Source organism: Stigmatopora argus, chromosome 8 (assembly GCF_051989625.1).
Source record: "Stigmatopora argus isolate UIUO_Sarg chromosome 8, RoL_Sarg_1.0, whole genome shotgun sequence".
NCBI classification, from domain to species: Eukaryota; Metazoa; Chordata; class Actinopteri; order Syngnathiformes; family Syngnathidae; genus Stigmatopora; species Stigmatopora argus.
Window position 1 is genome coordinate 14,607,230 of NC_135394.1, and position 12,452 is coordinate 14,619,681.

The 12,452-nt window shown below is 39.2% G+C and overlaps 1 protein-coding gene across 2 annotated transcripts in view; it reads left to right on the forward strand.

Annotated features, from left to right (window-relative positions):
* The window catches only part of LOC144078745 (protein-glutamine gamma-glutamyltransferase K-like), a 32,940-nt gene that overhangs the window by 1,851 nt on the left and 18,637 nt on the right, over positions 1–12,452 (forward strand). For both annotated transcript variants that reach the window (XM_077607066.1, XM_077607067.1), the window contains 2 exons: positions 7,091–7,392; positions 9,102–9,293. In XM_077607066.1, the coding sequence (XP_077463192.1) occupies positions 7,119–7,392; positions 9,102–9,293 (466 nt within the window). In that variant the 5' untranslated portion in view covers positions 7,091–7,118. The remainder of the gene's footprint in view (positions 1–7,090; positions 7,393–9,101; positions 9,294–12,452) is intronic.

A 12,452-nucleotide genomic window follows, 5' to 3' on the forward strand; every position in this document is an offset into this window, starting at 1 on the left:
TGAAGAGACCTAAAGTGTGTATTTTACTGCTTACGACACAGGTGTCAAAGTGGCGGCCCGGGGGCCAATCCTGGCCCGCCGCATCATTTTGTGCGGCCCGAGAAAGTAAATCATAAGTGCCGACTTTCTGTTTTAAGCTCAAATTCAAATGAAGATTATAGATGTACATTATATTTCCTGATTTTCCCCTTTTCAAATCAATCATTGCAAGTTTTAATCCTTTTTTTCTTGTGTTTTTAGTTCAAAAAGCCTTTTGTAAAATCGAAAAATGAATATATACAAATATTTTCTTTTCACTTTAATATTGAACATAATTTTTAAAAAATCCTTTTGAAATGAAAAAATTAAGACATGTTCAAGTAAAAAATATGATTAAAAGACATTTCCCATAATAAGAAAAAAAAGCTTAAAAAAAAACATTGTTTTAGATCTATTAAAAAACTGACTATTTAGGGCTTTTGATCCAGTTCTTTTAATCCGATAAAAAGAAAATCCAAGTTCATTTAAATTTGTTTGTTATGTTACGAGCGCGTTGCCGTGCAAAAAAAATATTTTGAATAATTAATAGCAGAAAAAAATGGCGAAGTAGTGAATTTGCAATAATCGAGGGATTACTGTATAACGCGGATGTAGCTCTTTTAAGCCAGATGACTTGTACATTGTTGGTATTGCTACTTTGAATTGAAATCCGGGAGGGCAAAACGAGCTCCGTGTGTACTTCTGCTACCCGCGTGAGCCCTTGAGCATAAAATTCCAAATATGAATGTTCCCTTTTGTTTGCACCAGCCATCCTCGACAACAAGCAGCCCTCAGGCAAAACAGGTCACAAGTGCACATTTTTACATCGCTAGCATCCTCCCTTCCACTCTGTGTTGGATTTGCTATCACACGGGAAAATTCTGTTGGATGTCATACCACGCAGGAAATAATTTACTTTTTGCTTTGGCTCTCCGGGTGATGTTCATTCATGGAATTTTTACGCTCTGTTTGGAAGGAATGTTGCAGACCAGGTGATAAAATCGGTTCTGCGGGTTGTTACTATGCACAGAATTTAGTTAATGACATCTTTTGTTTTTGACTCGTCCGTAGAATGCGGACTAATCCTCACCGTATGTAGCATTGCTCAACACGGCTCGTTCGCTAAATCCGACGCATTTTGCCGCCAAGGGGGGTGTCAAGGGTGGATTACATTTTCACTTTGGCGTGCGAGGGGGCTCGCTCTACAATCCATATAAACATTGAGTCGTCCTTCCTTCTTGTACGGAAAGAGGATTGAATTCTGCGTTGCCCAATGTTTTTTGAGCCAGAATGTATTTTAAATCTAGTTCACGGCTCCAAATATATATTCATTCATATATTTTTTTCATTTTCTGAACCGCTTAAGGGTCGCAGGGGGTGCTGGAGCCTATCCCAGCTAACTACGGGCACCAAGCGAGGTACACCCTGAATTGATAGCCAGCCAATCGCAGGGCACAAGGAGACAGACGACCACTCACATTCGTACCTAAGTGCAATATAGCCTAGCATACCGGAATACCCGCAGAAAACCCACGCAGAGAACACGAGAACACGCAAATTCCACGCAGAGAAGACCAACCTGGGATCGAACCCTTGACCCCAGAACTGCGAGCCCGATGAGCTAAGCACTCGGCCGCCGCTATGTGGTATATATGGAATTTTTGAAAATATTGAGATATCCTTCATTCATTTCCAAAACCGTTTAAGGCCAACTCCACTCTGAATTGGTTTAAATAGTCTCGCTTCCACCAATGAATTTAAATGTCTGTCATATTATCTCCTTCTAGCACACTCATCTTTGACCAGGTCACAGGTTTCATTCAGAGGGCTATTATGTCTTCAAAATAAGGCTTCCGCCATGAATCGACTCGTCGACAGTTATTGAATGATCAAATGAATTTTAATACAAATACTTTGATTATTGCTCAATCGTTAAGAGGCTTTGTTGAGCTAAAAATGTAACCAGCTGCTCATAATTTGATTTAGATAACTTTATTCATCCCGTATTCGGGAAATTTCACTCTCACAGTAGCAAGAGGGTGAGAGTACAGACACAGAAAATGACATTTTAGACATAAATGCATAATCCAGTATTCTATTGTTCTTTCTTAATTTTATTTGGGTTATTTTAAAAAAAATGGCCCGGTGTGCGAGTGGATAGCGTGTCAGCCTCAAAGCTCTGAGATCGAGGCTTCAATCCCAAATCCGGACCTTCTGGTGTGGAGTTTGCATGTTCTCCCCGGACTTGCATGGGTTTTCTGCGGGTAGTCCAGTTTACTCCCACATCCCCAAAGCATGCAAGCAAGGCTAATTCTATGCTAAATTCCCGCTAGATATGAATGGTTGTCCTTTGTCTCCTGGTGCCCTGCAATCGGCCCATAGTTTGCTGCCGTAGGCTCCATATAATGTGTAATTGTATATGCATGTGTGCGTGTGTGCGCGTGCGTATGTGCGCGTGTGTGCGCGCGCGTATGTGCGCCTGTGCGCGCGCGTATGTGCGCCTGTGCGCGCGCGAATGTGCGTGTGCGCGCGCGTGTGTGCGTGTGCGCGCGCGTGTGTGCATGTGTATATATTATTTTCAATTCATATTTATCAAATTATTATCTTTTCAGTAATTCATTTAATTATTTTTATTGTTAGCATTTGAGTTTAGTCATTTATTGACATCATTTGACATAAAAATACAGTGAACTATCACTGCATCACCACAATGATGAATAATATTTCATTTGATAACACATTGATAGCATCCACACATACAATATTATTCCTCCATTCATTTTTACTGACCAACAGACGTGCAGACGTCAAGATGCTATCGACTCTCGACCACATTAGCATAAACATGCCCACTGTGCTCATATTCCTATTGTCACTTTACCATACAGGAAATTAATGGCGGAAAACTCAAAAATAGCTTTTGAGAAGTCATGCAATTTTCCATTTTTTTCCTCTTTATCACTTGGCCGCATTGTTCGGAATCTGCATTTCATTTATTTATTTTTAATTTTTTTTATTATTTCAGAATTTGTTCTGACTTAATTTTTTTCTACAAAGCCTTAAATGTTAACTGCGACCGCGTTAGCAACATTAGCTTACGTAGCCTTCCGTGCTTTGGAATCCCTGACGACAAAACGATTACTTTGCATAACTATTTTATCCTCATTTTAAAAAACAAACAAAAAAACTTGCTTCATTAATGTCTATTCAAATATTAGGACCATTTCCTAAATAATTAAACTGCAAATCTTACATCATGCTCCATTAAGATGACTCAAGATGACCCGTTTTTACTTAAATCTTGGGGGAAAATACCCAATTTTCTTTTCTTTTTATCACCTAGCGACAACCTCCGCTGTGAGTTATGTATCTATAAAAATAAGACGATCATCGTGTCGGCATATCTCGCCTATTCATTAGGTTGTTGTGGATTTTTTGATGCCTTGTTAAAGGCAGTGGCGCCGTGAGACACTTGAGCTTCAAGGAGGTGTTTTTTTTCTTTCCTTTGCTGTCTGTCCGTTTGTCTGTTTGTCTGTTTGTCTGCGCACAGCCCACTCATTGTCTGAATGCCATTTTCATATGAATGCGGCGCCAGACCATTGTTGACGCGGATCTATTTTCTTCAAAGCGGCTGTTTGTGAGGCAGCGCACATCACAGCACTTCTTTCAATGCGCAATATAAATATACAAAGCATTAAACGGGACGGATTTGGCAAATAAATGAATAAATAATCATTGGATTTTTTCAAAGAAGCAGTCAGGACCTCTGGATTTTTTTTTGTAAACTTCCTTTTTCGAAAATATGCGGGTTTGGAAAAATAAGGTGTTTTTTTGCTATTGGCAGGGATGGATGTCAAATCTGTTTGAACTGGGATTGGTCGTGTTGAATGAGTATATTTTAGAGCTATTGACAGGGGGATTTGTTTGGAATGGAAGGAATGAATGAACATTTTTAGTGTTTATGCCCACTGCCTTTATTATTATTATTATTATCGTACTTTCTCGCATATAAGCCGTATTTGTCGCTAAAAAAAACACGATTCTATCAAGGGTACGGCTTATATGCGCATAAATTAGACTTGACATGCACGAAACTAAAAGTTGACAAAGACGAAACGCCATAACGGAAGACAATGCGGCCCATACGGTCATTTATTTCAAAATAGAGAAAAGATAAACAGAAAACGCAAAAAAATAATAATTGACGTCTATGAATGAAATTCAATAAAAATCTTGCATACAACGTGAAAAAACGTACTTACTTGTGGCTGCCATTCCTCGCTCATCTTACCGTAGACTTGGTGAAAACTAGACCAGTAGGGACACACTTCCTGGTTGTACTGCTCACGTGACTTCCTTTTTTAAATTTGTCTACGTGCAGGCAACGGAATATGCAATCTACATGTGATTATTTATCTTGAGATTTTCCCTTCAAAGTAACTCCCATATAAAACCATAAATATGGAGGTGAAAATTATGAATCAGGGGCCGTCTTATACGAGAAAAATTGTGAAATTCATTCATTTTCTCTACTGCTTATCCTCGCACGGGTCGCAGGGGTGCTGGAGTCAGTCAATCCAAGCCAGCTGCTTCTTGTATCACTGTCAAAGGCTTCAGAAGAGTTAAAATTGTGGAAAGCAAAGCAAAAAGAATTGTAAATCAAAGCACATGCTCTCTTTCTCCAAGGCTTTCATTCACTCATCCATCAAAATTGAGATCAATGTATTGAATCTTGACACCCGTGATGGGATCCCCATAGTGCACTTCACTCTTCTGAGCACTAGGGAGGAAGCGGGAAGATTGGGATCTTCAGTATGGGAATAGAGTTTGGGTGATCTTGTTGCATGGTGTTGTTGGAGGAGCGGGATATAATGAGATTGTTTGTTTTGTACATTCTTGGTAGTAGGATATCACGGACTGGTCGCCAGGAGATCACAGGCCGATTTTACTGTAGCTTAGGATTGTCAAATTCATATCTGTTGTCTTTGGAGTTAGGCTTGCCAACTTAAGATGCCGCGATGCACCAAATAATCATTTAAAATCATTTTAAAAAATCAATTAATTGTTGCTAAATAACAATTAACAATTCTTAAATTTTATTTTTTTTAAAAGGGAAAAAAGGGAAATACCTACAAACAAAACTGTACAGTTTCCAATGAAAAACCGAGGACTCCGGAAATTTCATACATGATTCTGCATATTTAACCTCAGTCTCAGTCTGCAGAAAGACCCCGCTTTGTGGACTTACTGTATGTGGCTCTAGTTCTTTTTACCTAGGTCTACAATGTCTTCTGTGTCTGTCTTGCTACTGCAACCAAGGACATTTCCCGAATACGGGATGAAATAATGTTCTAATCTAATATTTAATTTTATCAAGATCACCTATTTTTGCAAGCCTCATGTACCATTTTTGGACCCCCGAACCTTAAGTTTGACACGTAGACCAGGGGTGTCAGACTCTGGTTGGTTCGCGGGCCGCGTTAACGTCAACTCGATTTCATGTGGGCCGGGCCATTTTAGATACAATATTTAGATATTTTTTTATAAATGAATTAAAAGAACTGGATTAAAAGCCCTGAATATTCACTTTTTTATAGATCTAAAACAATGTTTATTTTAGCTTTTTTATATATTTTTAGATTGTACAAAATTTTTGAACTAAAAACACAGAAAAAAATGATTAAAAAATTACAATTATTGATTTAAAAAGGGGAAAATCAGGAAATTTAATATACATCTATACTCTTCATTTTAATTTGATCCTAAAATAGAAAGTCGGCACTCATGATTTACTTTCCCGGGCCACGCAAAATGATGCGGCGGGCCAGATTTGGCCCCCGGGCCGCCACTTTGACACAGGTGCCGTAGACAAATCCATTCACACGCCCATTCCTATCAATTTTAGTTCAAACGGATTGGACGTCTCAAACCATCAATAACAACCCATAAAACATCTTCAACCCACACACATATTAGCAAATACAAATTGAAACATCTTATTTAGTAATTGAATTAAGCACAAAAACATGTCACATTGATCCCATTTTTTATTAATTTTTTTAAAAACCGAGTCGAAGCCTGACGATTCCTTTTAATAAGCAGACAAAATAATATAATTGCTACGTCAAGAGCCCACTGCTTCGTTTAAATCTCATTTGCACGTGTTCATTGTTTTAATGTCACAGATTATGGATTAAGGATATTTTTTTATTTTTTTTATTATTTTTTGCTTCCCTGTTGAGAGCGGCAGACGCGGACGGCCCCTCCGCATTTTAGTGCGATGAAGAGGAGGAGGTTGATGAAGCTGCTCGGCTCTGTCAGGAAACAAAAGGATGATAGTGCTAATTAAAAGTGAGTCATCACTAATGGCAGTGTAAAGCCACATCACTAAGGTGTTTTCAGAAGGAAGCTTAAAGAGTCAGACTGGAGTTGGAAGCCTTTGCGACCAGCGAGCCGAGCCGTAGAATTAATTACGGCAAGTGTTAAACGTTTCACTCAAATTCGCTTAACACTCGGGTCTAATTAAGAATGAATGCCTCGTTCGGTTTGTTTGTTTTTTTGACGCGAGAAAGAAAATGTCGTGGCTCAGTGTGCGAAAACAAACTGAAAGTGTTTAGATATTCATTCATTTTCCGAACTGCTTAATCCTCGCGAGGGTCGCGGGGGGTGCTGGAGACAAAGGACAACCAATCATACCTAGGGGCAATTTTTAGCATTGAACTAGCCTACCTTGCATGCTTCTGGGATGTGGGAGGAAACCAAAGTACCCGGAGAAAACCCATGCAATACGCAAACTCCACACAGTGAGGTCCAACCTGGGATCGAACCCTCGACACCAGAACTGTGAGGCCGACGCACTAACCAGTCGCCCACTAAACATGTATTGTTATTATTTTCATTGATCCTGAGACTTCTATATTCTATTAACCCATTTATCTTCCCTACAGCTTACGATCGTGGGGGGTGCCGGAGCCTATCCGGCCAATTACAAGCATATATAATAGAAATAAACGAATCACCACTCCAAATCTGAAATTCAATTTCTTGCATTTTCCCCTCACTGTGTACTCAGGATGCCTGTGGGAAGCCATTCTTAAGACATGTCAGTCATTGGTCGATTTCCAAGCGTGACTTTTGCCGCGGGCGAGGAAGACCCCGAGGGGGCTCCGGAGGGGGCTCCGGAGGAGGCCCATGCGGAGCGCAAGGACAACGCGTGCCGGCGATGGCTGCGCCACATGGGCCGGTGCTGCGAGGCCCAGACGGACGATGACATCACGGATACGCTTGCCCTGGCTGAGGATGAGGATGAGGATGAGGGCAAAGAGGAGGAGGAACCCTGGAGAACGTCTGTTCCTGGCGATAATGAGCTTGGCGGTAAGCCTACACGACTGGCACGGCTGCCATTTTTTCTATTGCTGGCCTATTGTCTACTCCAGAGCTTCTTGACCTGGTTAGAGCCAAAACATTGATTTTTTACATTAGAACACACATGTATTCAAATGTGAGCCCTCAATAATGGATAAAAAAATATTAATTTATTGACGGCAATAGATGTCTGATCTGCCCAAGTCAAAATAGGTTTACTAAATGTACGATCGCCGTTAGTGGCAGTGAAACATGATCACTAAATGACAACTTTTGCAAATGAAATACATTTTATGTCTAGTAACTAAATGGTTGTGAAAGAGTTAAAGGCTGAAAGAAACTAAATAATCCACAGCCATATTGCAAAAAAAGTCATGGACAGTATATATTTCTGTTTATGCTAGAAAATCATATCAAATTTTGTAAATGAAAAAGATCATAAAAGTCAAGAAAGCTTCTATCATACTGCAAACACTTATCAAATTATATTAATTTTAATTGTATTTATGAGAACCACATTTTTTATAAGTAATTCATTCGCAATTTAATTTTGTTAGCAATTTTTTTTGTTTTTTTTTGCCCTCTTACATGGCTGTAATGTTGGATAGCTTTGTTTAAATCACCAAAAAAACCCGCATTGGATGTACAGTGGTACCTCGACATACGATCTTAATCCGTTCCGGGACTGAGATCGTATGTCGAGCTTTTCGTAACTTGAGCAGACGTTTCCCATTGAAATGAACTAAAAACAAATGAATTCGTTCCAACCCTCTGAAAAAACACCAAAAACAGGACATTGGATTGGAAAAAATGTTTTATTTCTTCTAATTCGCCATCTATTAACAAAATAACACATAACTAGTGGTTTTATAGTAATAAAATGTGTTTAATAGAACTAAAATTGGGCGGTGTTGTGTGCACGAGTATATTTCATTACCCAGAAAGCCCTCTTTTTGCCTGCGCATGCGCGTTGTGCGTTTCCTGGTCGAAACTCGTCTGAATAAATTGTTCAGTGCTCGTAGATATCTGTTTAGACGAAAGAGATGCGGCAAAAAAGTGCGCTACAATGATAAACAGCCTCTCATGTCATGGCCACCTGGCTTGGTCGCATCTCGAAATTTTGATCGTATCGCGGGCGAATTATTTGATCGAAATTTTCGTCGTACCACGAGCATGTTGTATCACGAGGTACCACTGTATATATTTCTATTTATGCTAGAAAATGAAACCAAACTTTGTAAATGAAAAATAATATGTAAAAAGTCAAGAAAGCAGCTTCTATCAAACTGTGAACATCTATCAAATTATATTTATTTTACTTTTATTTATGAGAACCACTTTTTTTTTTAAAGTAATTCGTTCGCAATTTAATTTTGTGCTGCCTGCACAATTGATTTGCAAAAAAATGTTTTTTTCCCTCTTACATGGCTTTAATGTTGGTTAACTTTGTTTAAATCACAAAAAAAATCCGTTTCTGAGGTATCGGATTAAGGTTTTGGTATCAGATCCACAAAATAAGTGACCTGGACTTGACTTTCACCAAAAATAACTCCCTAGTCAAAATCCATGACTGCTTAGATATCTTAAATAAAGCGACAAATGATGTGAAATGAGATCTTTTATTTTGCATGCTGTAATCTTTCAGTCATCGGTCTATTGGCAGACATGAGCAAATGTCAGGTTCACTCTAATCTGCCAATATGCTGCCCTTTTTACAGAGCTGCCCCTTAACGTCAAATCAATCGACCTGATGAAGAGCAAATCGGGAGCCGAGCGACTGGCTCACCGCACGCAATTCTATCAATGCGACGATTTCATCATCCGGAGAGGACAAACATTCCACTTGTGGCTTACGCTGTCGCGAGCGTTCCGGCCCGACACCGACAAACTTCACCTTGAACTCAAAACAGGTCAGTCAAGTACTCATTATAGTTTTCATGTACCGGCGCAAATTATGATTTATAGTTTTTTAACCGAACAGGTTATTTAATTTGTTGGCTGCCAATGATTGAAGTAGACATCCAATCTGTTTTGACTGGGAGCCAATCATGCGTTGTTCATTCATTCATTCATTCAGTAGAAGAGTATCCAAGAGTTTTTGATAGCCGGACCATTTTAGATATAATATTTAGATTTTTTTAAATAAATGGATTAAAAGAACTGGATTAAAAGCCCTAACTATTCCATTTTTATAGATCTAAAACAATGTTTATTTGAGCTTTTTTATGCATTTTTAGATTTTACAATATGATTTTTGAACTAAAAACACAGAAAAAAAGGATTAAAAAATTACAATTATTGATTTAAAAGGGGGAAAATCAGGAAATTCTATATAAATCTATACTCTTCATTTTAATTTGATCCTAAAACAGAAAGTCGGCACTCATGATTTACTTTCCCGGGCCACACAAAATGATGCGGCGGGCCAGATTTGGCCCCCGGGCCGCCACTTTGACACATGAGTATAGGACTATTTGTCCGTTGTACTTTATTGATCCCAAAGGAAACATTTCTTTACACTGAGGAGGAATGTTAGACGTAATTACAAGTTTGTCTTGCTGCTTTTAGAATTGACCTCGTTACGCTCTGGTTTGTTAGCATAGTTTATTCATTCATTCATTTTCTGAACCGCTTTGTCCTCACAAGGGTTGCGGGGGGTGCTGGAGCCAATCCCAGCTGACTTCGGGGACGAGGCGGGGGACACCCTGAATTGGTGACCAGCCAATCGCAGGGCACGAGGAGACAAACAACCATTCACGCCCACACTAGGGGAAATTTAGAGGTGCAATCAATTCACAATGCATGTTTTTGGAATGTGGGAGGAAACCGGAGTACCCAGAGAAAACCCACGCAGGCCCAGGGAGAACATGCAAACTCGACACAGGTGGACCAACCTGGATTTGAACCCAGAACCCCAGAACTGTGCCGCCAACGAATTAACCACTCAAACGCCAAGCCGCCCTAGAATAGTTTAGATTAGCTTTAATAGCTCCTCCTCGAAAAACATTGCAAAATTCAAGCCTATTATCTAACATATAATATAAATTGCACTTTTGTGCAAAACTTTAAATCAATTGTGACATGTAGCCCAGAAAATACCGAACCAAGACCGTCATCGTACTAATTTAATTTGTATACCAAAGCGTAACTGGGTAATTTGGGCTAAATAAAGGATGGAAAAGTAGAAAGTTGTCAGTAAAGTATAGACGCTAATTGACAGCTACCTCCAAATCAATTTTTCTTGTGTACACTGTTTTTTTGCTACGCTAATTCCGAGGCCTTCTCTTCTCCGGAAACAAGCGCGAGTGGGAATTCCAAATCCAAGTGTAAGGATTACCCCGACATCGACCCGAGGTGTAAAATTGAGCGCCGACAAGTTTCATTTTTTGGCTAGAGTAATAAAGACGTGTCGCTGAAATATTTTCGCGGAGGCGCGCAGGGAGATAACTGGAAAAAAAAAATCCAAAAAGATATGAAGAAAGGAGGCGGGGAGATTTTTCGGGGGGGCTTCTATCGCTATGGTAACCATTCTTGGTTGCTATGCCTCGCGTTCGGTCCTGAGAAATCCCTCCGAGTGACAATCTGTCTTCGCCCTCGCCACCCGACGCGGTGGGAGCTTCCTGTTTACCCCGTTCACGCCGTCTTGAGATGCCACGACAGGGACCGCGTCTACATGTGGCAATTATAGCCACACGTGTTACGCTCGACTTAAGCGTGTGCATCCGTGTTTGGGGAGGCTTTGGCAGAAAAACAAAAAGAAACATTTGAAATATAACCAAGGGTTGTTTTAGCGAATGATTTTGGTTATTATGATTTACTTGCCAAGACGAAAGTATTGTTGAGATGCCTTGTTTGGGAGGTAAAAAAAAATTGTTGTCTTTATTGGGGCACGTTTTGTTTTGACAAGCCGTTTTTAGAGGGCTTAACAACATGTCAAAATGTGTTTTGTTGTTTTGTTTTTGACAAAAAGAATTGGATTGTGCTTGTTAAGGCCATGTCATCGTTTTTCTTGTCACTCGATGTCACTTGCTCATGTCTGCCAATAGGCAATTTAAGAATTTGGGGTTATTTTGGGGGGCACTTTGCCTAGCTGACCATCTTGTGATTAGTTTAGGAATGGGGATGAACAATGGTATTTGGGTCTTGTTGGTTTAGTGTGGTTGTTTCCCAACCATTTTTGACAAGAGGCACACTTTTTGCATGGCAAAAATTTCAAGGCACATCACAGCACTTCAAATTTAAAATACGGTTACCTATATTTCTATAAAAGCCGTTCTTCTAAAATTTTGATTAACAGGAATCAAAGAAACACAAAAAAAGTAATTTAATTTCTAATTTTTACATCGCCAAAAAGTTGACGTTTGCGGACACCGGACAACTTGCGATTTTATTTTGAAATTTTCTGTCCCAAGATGACGTCAATCTCTTAATATTAAGCGCAAAGCAGTTTTGTGGTCACCAAACTATGTTATTTAAGTTATTTATTATGTTGACTATTTAGTTATTTACTACTTATTTATTGATGATTTAGTTATTATTATTTATTATTAAATATTTATTTATTTGATCTGTTTGTTGTTATTTGTGCACTTTATGGTGAGGCTTTAAATCTCATTATACATGTATAATGACAATAAAAACATTCAATTTAATTAATACCTGTGAAATAAAACATCTTCTGGTTCACATTACATTACAAAATAAGCAACTAAACCACTTTAATTCTGTAATATTACCCATTTGAAACTCGTATTAAAATCTGGACATATTGTTCCTCGCACATGAATCTCGCAATATTAAAATTAATCTCTCGGAATATTATAATGGGCGACTTCTTTGCAATTAATTTCCCACGGCACACATGACCAACGCTCACAGCACAGTGGTTGGGAAACGCCGGTCTAATGGTATCTTTCTCAACGTCCTATTCCCGGCTCACCACGGCAAACAAAAAGGGGCTCGGTGCTGACCCCTGATGCAATTGCACCTCAACATCAAACTCTCCTGTCACCCTTTGACAAATAAGGAGCTCTTTTAGCTGCACCATTGACTCCGCGAGTTAATCGTAT